This window comes from Microtus ochrogaster, chromosome 1 (genome assembly GCF_000317375.1).
Source record: "Microtus ochrogaster isolate Prairie Vole_2 chromosome 1, MicOch1.0, whole genome shotgun sequence".
NCBI classification, from domain to species: domain Eukaryota; kingdom Metazoa; phylum Chordata; class Mammalia; order Rodentia; family Cricetidae; genus Microtus; species Microtus ochrogaster.
This window is the reverse complement of record NC_022009.1, coordinates 17,556,489-17,570,466: the sequence shown is the minus strand read 5'-3', so window position 1 is coordinate 17,570,466 and position 13,978 is coordinate 17,556,489. Positions and strand designations below refer to the sequence as shown.

The 13,978-nt window shown below is 44.0% G+C and overlaps 1 protein-coding gene across 2 annotated transcripts in view; it reads right to left on the bottom strand.

The window, feature by feature from the left end:
* Positions 1–13,978, bottom strand: part of Rad51b (RAD51 paralog B) — a 513,137-nt gene that overhangs the window by 45,083 nt on the left and 454,076 nt on the right. For both annotated transcript variants that reach the window (XM_013351997.2, XM_026778999.1), the window contains one exon: positions 4,152–4,255. In XM_013351997.2, the coding sequence (XP_013207451.1) occupies positions 4,152–4,255 (104 nt within the window). The remainder of the gene's footprint in view (positions 1–4,151; positions 4,256–13,978) is intronic.

Here is a 13,978-nt window from a genome sequence, read left to right as displayed (position 1 = left end):
GGGCCCCATCCTCACACCACCCCTTCCTGCCTGTCCTAGTACATTAGAACCACCTGGGTGAGCTTTACAGATGAAAGGGATGCTTAGGCCAATATGTGCGTTCCTGTTGCCCCTTCCTTGGCAGAGATTTTTGCATTAGATCATCAATGTGGAGCTCTGGCTTTGGGATCTTAGAAAAGGTTTCATGCAGCTGGGTGGTGGTGGCGCACGCCTTTAATCCCAGCACTTTGGAGACAGAGGAAGGCACATCTCTGTGAGTTTGAGGACCAGCCTGGTCTACAAGAGCAAGTTCTAGGACAGGCTCCAAAACTACAGAGAAACCTTGTCTCGAAAAAGCAAACAAAGCTGTCACGTTGAAGCTGCAATGCAGTCAGACTTGAGAACTACTGATTGGAATTCCTCAGGTCCCAACCTCTCCTGGTGTCAACCACAAGACACCCTGGATGATTTCACCTTTCTTTGGATTCACGGTGGTTACTGTTTTAGCCATTCACACAGGATAAATCAGACACTGCCTTGTGATGGCGCTTCAGCATCCCTTACTCTGACTTCCTCCTGATTATTCACGAGTGCATACATGTACAAATATAAAATCTTCCATCCCTGACTGAAGGCCTTCAAGAACTATGCCTTCTTCTTACTGGCATCTCTATGTCATGCGCAGGGTGAGCGCACATGCATTTTTGGATGATTTAAAATGACAAAGACAACAGTCAACCTAGTAGAGGCCATTTTAATTCTACTCTATAGACATGTGTTGGTTAGAAGAAAAAATATTGTAAAATGGGTAGAACTGGATTGAAGCAGTGCAAGGAAGGAAGGAGTAAGTAAAAGCCACATGGAAAAGAGCCCCGAGTCAGTTCAAAGGAAAACGTATCCCGACGTCTTAAGAAGGTTACTGCAAACACAGAAGCAGAATAAACAAGACATTGAACTTGGCTTGTACCCCAATAGGAGATTTCTTTCTTAGTTATATAATTTTACTAAGTTTCCTGCGTGTAAAGAAAATATTCAGCCAAGGGGGACTCCTTCCCTTGGACAATACAATCTAACTCAGGTTGTTCAGCTTGACTTGATCCCCTTCTGGCCCTGTGATCCCAGACTAAGCCTTATATTCAAGAGCCCTGATGCAGGATAAAACATAATCCCCATTCCATGAGCTTGATCCCATAGTAGAGTGCTCTCTGTTTGCAGACTGAAAACAAAACAAAAGCCAAGATACAAAACCGCTATCTGCTATCTTCAGGTTGCTGTTTCAGAGGTACGGCTATCCTAGAGTGGCCCTGTATGCTCTGCTGCTGAGAAGGGCTATAAGAAGGTATTTCTAGACTAATTTTAAAGGATTATTTTGTTGCCCACATCACCAAAAAGCCTTATCTTCATATGGCTTTAATACTTTGCCATGAACTAAGACCACAGGAAAGACCTTAAGAATCACTAAGCCCATGATCTACGAAGGCAAGATAAGGTCATCAGATAGAGACACATTTCCTACATCAAGCATTATCCTAGGTATTCAGTCACAAATTTAACAATTTATTTCTACAGAGAAATTAAATGTATGTTCTCCTGTCTGGATTGGCAGTCTAGTCACATTTTCATTAATAGTCCATTTTTGTTTGAAAACCAGACTTGAAGGAATTCAAGTCTGCTGTTGATTGATTAGTAACCAGGGCAACATGTTTTCCTTTGAGATCACACCAATGACCCATCTGTGGGTCATATGAGTTCATAGACTGTCACTGATCTATCCATACTTTGTTCCTGGTGCTTCATGTGATCAGTGGCCTATATTTGATCCTATCAGCCAAGAGCCACCCAAATCAAGTCACCAAAGATACAAAACACAACATTTGTTGTATCAAGTACTTCCTTTTGGCAGAGACACTATGGGCTCTCAACAAGTAGGGTCTAGGGTCTTTGAAGTGAAAGAATCAACACTGATGTTGGGAACATGAAGGTTCTTGGATTCACAAATAAGTACTAGGGAAACCAGGAATGTTAAACATGCAGGCTTGTCTCTTCAATGGAAGGGATGTATAACTGTTCTCTACCCAGAAGGCTGGGAGTGGATGTAGCTAATAATCTGGTGACCTCTGCTATCTATAGGGCCAGGCCTCACCCAAATCCCCTGGAATGCTTATTCCAGATCCTTCCTCCCTAGATCTTCATTTTTGTATTTGTTTCTCAGTCAACAAAACCCATCCTTAGGAGAGATGTCATATGTACATAGCCTGGTGACTTCTATGCTACCTGTATGACAAGACTGTACCAGATCCTAGGCCCCTAAGCTATAGAACCCATCTTTACGAAAGAGGTTACATGTATTTTGCAAGAGTTTCAATGCAGTCCTGCCTTATGCTTCATTGCATACATGGAATTGCAATAATTGTCACCAGAAAACTTTTTTTCCCCAAAGTTAAACTATACTTAAGTATGTCTAAAATAAACTGCCTGGTGTCAGACCTTAGAAGTTTGAACCAATACTAGCTAACTAAGTCATGTTGAACTGGATTTTCTTCCTGCCTCGCATAGATTATTACTCTGCTGGCCCTGGCGGTCCCAGAGACACCCCCCCTATACACACACACACACACACACACACACACACGCACACACACTAACTCACAAAGAATGCTGCTATTATCAGTGCTATCTGATAGCTACCATCAATATTTATTTATCAACATTTACCACCTAAGGGACACACCAAAGACCACTAGGTTCTCCGGAAATCTTTTGGATGTATTTCATCAAGAAACATGTTGGATATAGCATCCAGGACACTGGACTCACTAGTAAAAAGTTGTCTCTGAGGTAACAGACGTGCTGGGGCCTGAAAACACACGAATCCTTCCTTGCATGGGAATAATCTACTTTATCATCTCCAAACAGGGCTGACCTAGTGACCAGGCTGGAATGTTATTTATATAAGCCCAAGAAAACCAAGAAGAATCCTGGTCTGAAACCAAGGACATCCATAACGTTATCTGGAAAAGGCAAATGCTTATTTCTATATCTCACGATTCCTGCCTCTTTGCTAGAAAGAGTCAATTTACCTCCTGCTGGTAAAAGCAACACTGTCCTGCTCCATCGCCTCTGGAAAGGCCCCAGTACCACCTGCTTCTTTATTAACCTGGATTCACCACGTACTTAGTCATCAAATCTGACTTTGAATTCTGCTCCATTCAAAACATCAGGGTATCCACCCAGCCTTTTTCCTTTGCCCTCTTTCATGAGAGATACTAATCCAGTCTGGTCAAAAAGTGGGATTTGTTGAGGTAGGGCAACAAGAGGCCTAAACTTCCTTATTTCTGAAGAGATCAGACTATAGACTTCCTTTCTCTGGAGTCAGGAGAGGAGATTAAGAAGGGGTGGACAGTATTCCTTTCTGAATGGAGGGGATTCTCCCCTGAGAAATTCTTCAAACTTTCAGAGGACCCTCTGACATCATTTAGTACTTTAAGCCACTTATGTGGTAAGGTAAAAGTATCCAGAATTGCTGGGCGGTAGTGGCGCATACCTCTAATCCCAGCACTCAGAGGCAGAGGCAGGTGGACGTCTGTGAGTTCAAGGTCAGCCTGGTCTACAGAATGAGTTCCAGGACTGGTCTGGTTCCATAGCTACTGATGAGAACCCCTGTCTTGAAAAAATGACAACAACAAACCCCAAAATAAAAAGAAAAAAAACAAACCAAAAAACTATCCAGAATCTGGGCTTATGCACTTAGCAGAAGCTGTCCATCTTAAGGTCTCAAAACACATACATGCTAGAAAAAGCATTGCAACTATTTAATTTGCTCACAGATTAGCTAGTCTTCAACAAATATCTACTGAAATAACAATTTAGCGATGGAGGATTTAAGAGTCCCCCAAGTGTGATCCCTAGTTATTCACAAATGTTAGGAGATGCTGACTCTGCAGGATCCACTCTTACTGTGTGGCGCTAGCTCCCCTCCTCTCTACCCCCACCCTCCCCTATCTTATTATCGTTGCTGTTAGACAAGCAACGTTTCTTGATGATCCCCATGCCAGTCAGTACTGGCCCAGGACAGAGATGGTGGCAAAGGCTTTCAGCTACTCTGATTTCTAGTTCATCTTTTCTCTGGCCTTGGCGCTTGAAGAACTCTGTGGCAGCGCTCACGCACTCACCTGCCTTCTCTCTGAGTCAAGGTACTGGAGAATCAGCCGGGTGTTCACACAGTGACTCCACGTGTTTCCTAGTGCGGCTACCACACAGCCGGATCCAGAAGTGCCTGAAAGGAGACAGGGCAAAAGCCAGTTTTCAAAGGCCCTTCCTTATATGGCATTTGAGCTAAGCTCAGTCATTATTCATACTCAGAGAGTACTCAGGGCTCAGGCCATCACGACAAAAGTGAATGAATTAGAGGAGGACGACATTAAAGAAACTGGAGTCTTAACAAGAACCAGCATGGGATCCTTCAGCCTTAATGAAAGTGGCCACCAATGGGCAAAATAGGCAGTTGCACATTAACAAGAAGATGCGTGATGAGACAACCAAGCTAGCGCTGATAAAGAACCGCTCCTCTACTCATCCCTGGCAGGGGGGGGGGGCGCAGCGCTACTCTACCGTTTATGAGCAGTCTTTGTTTGGCTGAATTAGCAGCTCTTCATTTAGGTTGGTGAGCATCTTAACTCACTTTTCCTTTTCAATCCCTTGGCAGACACATGGAGCATCCCTTTGCCTTCCCTCCCGGGTGCCCATCAACACCCAGAAGGGGCATCTGGAAGAGCTCAGCCTTTCGTGCCCAGTCTGCTTTAACTTGCTCTGTTTCAAGAGAAACATTCCTTTACCTCCTGAGACTTTCCTGTAAGGAGGATCTGAGCTGGTCTCCATCTGAATTCCAAGCTTACTCCAAGTTGCACGTGGGAGGCTATCTTATATCTCACGGCTTCACTGCTCCCTTTGGACAAGACCGGGAGCAAAACCATCCCTGCTTCCCAGCCCCCTTCTTTCTCATTAGAGGCAAGCTGCCAAGGCTGCCAAGCCCTGTTTCAGGGAATCCAGCTCCCTCTAATCATTCTTGACACATCCTGAGGTTCCCTTCCAATCTTGAGTCCTCTTTGACCCCAGGCCATGGCAGAGATGGCTGGGATGCTGGCCTGAGGGAGCCCTATTGAACACTTTGCCTTCCATCAGTGAGATAGCATCTCTCTAATGAGAAGGCTGAGAACATAGATGTTCATTAAATTAGCTGAAACAAAATGAGGCATCAATCTTCTCCTCATTGTATTATCTCATCTGCACCCCTCACGGTCAAGTAGTAACTGGTCCTCTTTCTCAGGACAGACAAAATTTAAGGTAGTACCAGTTCCATAGAGCCTAAGTTCTTGGGTCCAAATGCCACATCCGAGAAATGATGCTCAGTGGGTCTTAGCTGGAAGTGCTCTTGTTGGCTAAGGGCTAGTGGGAGGGCGATTGGCATCTAGAAAGTGGAGGCCAGTGCTGTTGCTGAGCATCCTGTCATGAACAGAACAGGGCTATGACAAAGGTCTGCCCACCTCAGAATACAGCAGCTCTGGAAACCCAAAGTTAGATAATGAGAGAATCAGATGGAAATCAGTAACAGGCCTCAGCAAGGGCATTTAAGGAAGTTAGCATAGACTAGAAAAGAGTGAAATTCAGATTAACCGTGGCTCATTGTATGCACAATTCAAAACACAAACAGAGGAAGGGGAAAATAAATCACCTGGCCTGTGGGAATCTGACTACCTCACTCCCCGCCCCCCATTTAATCCTTGGTAGTCCTCCGTGCCTAAGGATAAGATGTTAAAGCCTAAACAATGTATTCTGGGGCTTTATCTTCTGCTCCTGCCTCTGCCCCTGACTTCACCTCTCGGAGTTCCTCACTGAATGAGTTGCTGTGACCTTTTGACTTCTTTGTCCCCATCATCCTTGACCTCTTGTCAGCAGTTGATAAAGCTCCCCGCTCCTTGCAGAGTCCCCTGGCCTTCTCTGTTGACCTTTACCGTGGGGAGCGCTTCTTGGCCCTCTCTGCCTTTTACCTCCCTCTTCTTACTTTGGGTGAAGCCCCAGGGAACTGGGGTGGGGGGTGGCCATTTTTCCCCCAGTACCAAATGAGGAAGAGCCATTGAGTAGCTATGAAATTAATGTTCATTAGTTAGATGCCAGGCCTTTGTTACATCAGAGATGAACTCAATTCCAATTTTCTTATGGTATACAGCCTCTCAGTCTCCCTTGCACCGCCCGCTTCCCTCCCGTGGTATATGTTCCTTATTCATGGTGCTGGGTCACATAACAACATGTTCCTACAAGGATGTAATGAGCTCGCAGCACATCTCCCATATCTCTCGACCTTTCCCTTTCTTTCTTCTCCCTCTTCATTGGTCACCTTTGCTATACTGTTTTCTTTCTATATGCATGCCTTATGTACATAAATGATTTTGTGGCTCTAAATAAAATCTAGGAACCATGAGTAAGAGAAACTATATAATATTTGCCTTTTGGGAATTCAATTTATTTAATACAAATATTTCCAATTGCATCCATTTTACTGCAAATGATATAACTATTTTTCTTTATGTTTGAAAAAATTCCGTGTGTGTGTATGTGTTTGTGTGTGTGTGTGTGTGTATATATATTCTTTACCTATTCCTCTGTCAATAAACCTGGGCTGATTTCATAATTTAGCTATTTTTTTATGTGTATGAGTGTTTAGTCTGCTTGTATGTATGTGCACATGTGTGTGCATGGTGACTACTGAAGCCAGAAGAGGCTTCATGTCTACTGTAAGTGGAGTTATGGACAGTTGCGGGTCATCATGTGGGTGCTGAGAACTAAGTCCAGGTCCTCTACAAGAGCAGCACATGTTCTTAACTGCTGAGACATCATCTCTACAGATCCTCTTCTGATTTCAAAAAAGCGAAGCCCAAAATAAATATTTTGAGTTAATTTTCCTGATTTAAAACTGCTGGCTTGGACTGAGGATATTGCTCTGTTGTAGAGAGCTTACTTAGCATATACAAGGCCCTGGGTTCAATTTCACAGCATTACACATAAAAGTTGGCTTAATATTTAAATTTTAAGTTTTTAAAGACTTGAGAACCAGATGGGTTCATGGCCACCAGGTCTTTCTATCTGCCCATGCGGTCTGGCCTCATGTCTACCCTATGTCCAGAGCTGCCTCTCAAATGTCAACTTCTCTTCCCTTCACAGAAATAATGTGTGTCTTCCTCCACTAAAGTTCCAACCATAATACTAAACATTCTCTCACTTACCTCCATTTATATGGTGGTATGCTATGTGTGTGATTCAAAAATTAATACGCATTATGAAAGAGCCTGACTCACTTAACACAAGGATGCTTACACTGATTAAATGGCTAATAAGTTACTGCCACTGAATGCTGGACCATGTTATACACTTGTTTTAACAGCATATTTACATTCTTAATTCTACCTTAAGCTAAAATTAATAGGTTTGCATTTTTCAAGTAAGCTGTAGAAGCTAGCTGTTTATATGTCTGCTAAGTAAGAGGATTAAGTGGGGCTGAGATTTACAATTTGAGAAGAAAAGGCTACATGTGAATAATTAGGAGTTACTAATTGGTTAAGAACTTAAAACTTCTTCCTTTTTTTTTGTGGTGATAAAAGTGGAGGAGTGTCCCAGTTCTAGATGAAGTCAAAGGATGTTTTTAGAGATCATAGCCACACTCAGGGCAGGAGCAACTATTTTTTAAAAATTCCCTAAAAGGAAATAAATAAGCAAATGATCAAAAAAAAAAAAAACCAAAAACAAAAACAAAAACAGAGCAACCCAAAAACTCTGTACCACTAGGCCAACAAGAATGGGACAGATCCCCAGTAGATACTTGGCTGTTCTTTGGCCAGGTAAACCTGGGGCCTAATCAAGGGTCACAAGGGCAAGTTCCAGAGAAGACTCTGAAAAAGTCACCTCAAGGATGCATATTTCAAAAGCACTTACAACCCTCAGGCCAGTGTAAGAGTAACCATAGCAAGGCCCTGAAAGTTAATGATGAAGTCAAAGCCTTGATGAAGGCTCTATATGCTAGGCACTAGGGAAACCCCGCAAATAGAGAGGGCTTACACTGTTTGAATTTCATATCTTAGTACACCCTTTTTATCCTCACAATAGCCTAAGAGACAGGCAACATTATCAATTCTATTGACAGACTTAAGCTATGAGAGATTAAGTCACTTCCTCAAAGTCACATGGTTCGTTAATGGCAGAGCTAGGGCTCAAAACCTGGCTGCTAACCCCTACTTTGATTAGCTTTCTCTGGGCTCATCACATCTCGAAGATTAACTATCTAGTTATTGTCCTGTCCGCGGGAAAGGTCCTGGATCGCCCAAAGGCCCATCTCAGGGACAGCAGAGACAGCCCATCTTATCACACATCTGAACTCCGCGTTCTGCTTCCTTTGTTCTGATGTTCGGTGATAACCCAGGGCAAGAGGTTTCCACGTGAGCACATGCCCTGGCTTGGCAAGTTATTTAGCCTTGCTCAACTGGACTAGCAGCTGGATTCCCACAAGTCAGGTGGCCTCGAACTGACCCTCCCTGGTTAGAGGCTTCAAACTCTAACCCCTTCACGAGAGAAGAAGCTAAGGTGATTGTGCTGGTAGACTCACTTGAGACAGGTCGACGGGGAAGTCGGCAGTTACTATACCATCATGGCCTTATTTTCTTCCTGTCTTTCGAGTTTCTAGCATTCCCATGACAGGGCTGTCATAAAGTGGCCACTAATGCTGTTTATGGGAAATTTAAAGTAGGAAGAATCTGCTTACTGGCTCTTTGTAAAGGTGATTTCCTGCCCGGTGACCTAATTGGTCAGGAAACTGATAAGTGAGTCTTCTCTGTGTTCATTTGAAGCGGAAGTTCTAAAAACTGGGGCACTCTCCCTTCCTCCTATTTTGAACAACTGTGATATTTAGGCCTGCCCAGGCTGTATGATTTCATTGCCTGGAATTTGGGGGGTTCCAATACAATTTTTTTTTAAAACTCAAATAGATAAACTGAGATTTGAAATTATTTTCATTATTTGAGATTTTTCGTCATGGCTGAGTTGAGACTGCAGACGTGTTTGAGATCCCTAGAACAGCCCAGTTCATTTACACGGAATCAAGGCTCTCTAAAAGGACTGTGGGAATACTCATTCCCCACTCTCTCAGAGACTTGCTTAGGTGAGTCAGAGCCTGCTGTCCTTCTGTGATTGCTTACCCATCTGTAAAATTCGAATAATAAGTCTTGCCTCCAGGCAACCAAAAGTTCTTGGTGACCCTAGATGGAGATATCTGATACAGATAAATGGCAGGAACAGTGGTGATCAAACCCAGAAGATGAAAGGAGAGGGAGAAAGGTCTAATCGCCACGCTCTGTTTTCCCTCCTCCTCATTATTCAAGATAGCAAAGCTTAGGAATGAAGTGGTCGGGAATAGAAAGCGGATTCCGAAACTTCTCCCAGAACTGCTGCTATCTCTTGGAGCCAGTTCCTAACCTCTGGTGGGAGCTGGCTAGGAAGACACATTTCTCACGTGGTCTCCCTGCGCGCTACACACAGGATAGAGCCCTCATGATTGCAGGCTAGAGGAGGAGAGCCAAGTTGCTATGGAGCCTGGTTTCTAGAAGGTGATGGGCCGCTGGTACCACTCCGTGTCGGTGTTTGGAAGGGGCCTGTTTGGGGGTGGGGGTGGACTGTGATGAAAAGGTCTCTTTTCTGAAAACATTTGAATTTACGACTTCTCTGCTAAATATTTCTGAGAGGGCAGACTAGCTGCTAGTGAATGACAGAGACGTGTTTGCCCCTGTTCAACTGACAAGAATAGACTTCGGCATGTTTAAAAATAAGCAGGAAAAAACCACCCCCAACACAAACAAACAAACAACAACCCCCCCCCCCAAAAAAAGCAAATTAACAAAGCAGTGACTCCCAGAATAGGAACAGAAGGGAGGGAAAAGTTCACAGTTTTAAAGGACTGGGCATTTGGAATACTTGGTACTTCTGGTCCTGTTGGATTAAAAGCGACTTGCTGAGACGGGAACTAGGAAATTAAAACAACACCGCTCATGGGGTCAGTGTAGGTGAGGGGGGCGGGTTACCACGGACCTTTCTCCAACACCCTTGATGGCTCTGGCCCTGTGGTTCTAGTTCTGGTTTAGCCGCAGGTTTTCAATGAGACCACAAGGGAAAAGGAGCATCTATAACAAAGACCGTGGAAGTGAGCTTCAGAACTGACCAGCCAGATCACTCTTCCAAGCCACGGCACCTTCACCCATGGTCAGAAGGAGTTGTCCAAAGTGACTTCAAAAGTTCCTGGTCTCACTTAAAACAACAACAACAAACAAACAAAAACAAAAGCAAAAAACCCAAGTCTAAGGTATTTTGAGAACAAAAAACTGGTGTCATGTTCAACGGCTTCACCTTTTCTAAGAAGTCTGTGCACACAGTACTTCCACACTGTCTTGAATTGCCAGGTTCCACCCAGCAACCCTTTACACCCGAAGACAGTGTAAATGTGGGGTCCCTTTTCTGATAACAGATTTCTCTCCAGATCAGGGCTTTTTTTTTTTATCCCCCCTTAGTCTGTTTTACCTACTACAACCCATAAGGACCAACTTCTAGCACACACAACTTCAAGTCAGCAAGTCTGAGTGGTAGCATGGAACTGGAAGGGAATCACGGTCCCTTTGATTCCTTTCCTCCTGTTACAGACCAGGTCAGGGGAGCTGCTGAGCTGTGGCAGACATTTTTCCATTGGGTCTTCCATCCGTTTGATCTAGGGAGACGGTTAGAGAGTCCTTAAGCTGCCCCAGTGGAAAGATGAAATGGGGGAGACTTTCAGACTGCTTCCCCTCTGTTTTCCAACCAGTTCTACACAGCCTCTGTTGGAGGCTTGTCAGTTTTTACTGCCTGACGCAGAAAGACAATTTCAACAGCCACAGTTGAAGAAGACAAATGGGACACTGGCTGGGACAGTAGTTTCAGAACAAAGATTCAAGGTGACCTACAAGTTCCACGAGGCCACAGGGCAAAAGTATCAAATAAAGAGATCGGGAAGGCTTAGACATTTATTCTCCTGCAAAATTAATTTCCTTGGGGGCTTGCAGTTCACTAACTGAACCTGTGAACCAGCTGTATTTAGTGTGCACTCTACTTCCTTGGGTCTCTAAAATTGACAATTGTCTGTAGGTCAAGTTCCAACGGAAGTGACATTTTTGACCTAGCTCTATAAATAGAGCACTGGAAAAAACCATCAGCTGCACTGACTGGCCCAGGAACCACACGCTATCTATCAAGCAACTGTAGTGTCTGGGCTGCCATTTTAGACGAGTAAAAAATAAATATTGTGTTATTTATAATCTTCTGAGTTTTGAGAGTCTCAAAATACTTGGAAGCTATAAGTCTCTCAGATTTACAAATAAAAGATCTGGGGCATAAAACCATGCAACAATGGCCTCGCCCAACACCATCTGCTCACAGCCCAGGGCTCTGCTAGAGGATCAGGCCTCTTTGCTTAGGGAAAGGGGAAACTTGCATCTCCAGGGTCTCTTAGCTGGAGGAGAGACAGATGATGGGTGCCCAGTGTCTGCCCCCATCACACACGCAGACTGACTCAAGCCTCAGTAATAGTCGTTACAGCGGAAACTAAGAAATGTGAAGCAGAAATCATAAAAGGTGGGGTAATCAGCACCTCTGGAATGCAAGATTTAGAGGTGGATTAATCTCCCGTAGCAGCAGGTGGAGCAGAAGTGGGGTGGAGCTGGGGGAGTGAACTAATGGCTAGGATGGAGCCTGGTATGTGCTGGCACAAATCCCTCCAAACAGCTCCACTGGCTTTTGTATGGAGAGAAGACACAATTTCCTAGAGTCCTGGGATGGTCACGCAAGTTATTATCCAATCAGGATACTTTTGAAATGGAGATGGGGTCATTTTAGTCGTAATGGGACAGCAGAGATAAATTGGGGCTGTTTTGAGTGAACACAGGTGGTCATCTTATTAGGGACACATGGAAGAACTGTCTGGAATCAGGTGGAGGAGGCTCACTCTTAGAAAAGGTCAGTCTGAAAACCATTCCATCTGCCAACAAAACCATTCTTGACTATGTAGGGTTTCTTGGCTGTGCTTGCAATGACAGGCACCAATATCCTTAAACATAGCTAGGAAAAAATCAGCAGATAATCCCAGCATCTGGGTAGTCCTGCTGGTTCAGCTAGCTGGCAATGCTCCCCAGGAGGCTCCCAGAGTTCCCCGCCCCCAGGGGTACCACTTCGTTCCTGTTACTTTCTAGTTGAGGGGAAAGTCGTGAAGGGTGGCCAGTAACTAAGTTGTCTCAATTCTGAAAAGAACTCGGGTGTGCAGGTGTGCACATCCACACACCTGTATAGAAGCCAGAGGGGGCTTCAGGTGTCTACTGAGTCACTCTGCCTTCCACTTTTTCCATTTTCCATTGAAACTGGAGCTAGGCTGCCAGCCCCAGTGATCCTCCTGTCTCCATCTCCTTCAGTGCTGCGTTACAGGCTGGTCCGCCCATGCCCAGGTTTGGATGTGGGTGCTGGAGACCTGAACTTGCAAAGCAAGGGTTCTTATCTGCTGAACCATCTTCCCAGTCCCGAGAAGAACTTTTAATTAAGAATGAATTTTATGAGAGTGAACACACACACACACACACACACACTCAAAATCCTTATGCTAACACTAATGAAAGAAAGCAAAAACTGAACTATTTAAAGAAACCTGAGGCACATTTAAAAAAAATTCATGTTCATTTAAAATAAGGCAGGATGTTTACACGAAATATTCCTTGTCCCCAAATATATTTCTATCCCCTTGCTGTAAATTTTTCAAATTGCACTTAACAGCTGCCGTGGCCTGAGCTTTGTTTTTCTGGCCCCATCCTGGTATCTGAGGCGGCAGGAGGATACTGGGGTTGCATTCTCAGTAAATCTGTATTATGCATGGTCATCATCTCAGTTTTTGACCATCTGATATTTGTTTCGGAAAACATTGGCCGGTGGAGAAGGAACACAGCTGTTTAGTCTGACATCAGATTGGTTAAAACCCTGACTGCTGGGGTGAGAAAAAATACACTCAGACGTGTGCATTCAGACAACTGTCTTTGAAGAGAGCTGGGAAAGGGTTTTGTTTTGTTTTTGTTTTTGCTTTTTGTTTTTAAAGAGGCATATCCTTTATCAGTTTCTCTTCCTGGGGAGACTTAAGCCATAGAGAAGAATATCTGGGAGCTGTACATATTTCAGGACCTAGTTTGAACAGTGAGAAAGCCACGTGACAACCCATTTAACTGAAAAGCAAGGGGATTCTCTGGAAACTGTGCTTTGATTTTGGGGACTCAGCTGACAAGGAAACGGACATGCCAAGCCTGGGGGCCAATTCCTTCATGTTTAGCTCACATGGACCCAGACCTGCGTCAGCAGCTCCTGCTTCAGGCCTGCATCAGCTTATTGGCTCTGCAAGCGGCAAGGACAGGCGGCAAAAAGAAATGTGATTTATCAGGAAGTATATTCTTGAAGAAAAATATTTCCGTGAAACTGGTTTCAAGTGACTTAAAAGATCCTAATATACAATGACATTTCAAGTAAACACAGTGTCTAATCCTGGACTGAACCCTGGAAAAAACCTGCCACGGGAGTATTACTGGGACACCTGGAAAAGATTAAATATTGCCTGTATATTAGATTACAGTGTTGTATCAATGCTAATTTCTTGGGTGAAAGAATAAACGTATTATGGCTACATAAGAGAAATTGTTGTCCTTGGATGACAAATGAAAGTCTCTGGGGATGGAAGATCATGACATCTATGACTTACTGTCAAATGCTGCCACAAAGACAATAACAACTTAATGATATTAAAAAAAATAGATGGATAAGGACAATAAGCAAGTAAGAAAGAGCAGGTGAGGCAGCAGCATGCGAGCAGCCTAGGAGATGGGTACCTCAGTTCACTATTGTTTTCTTG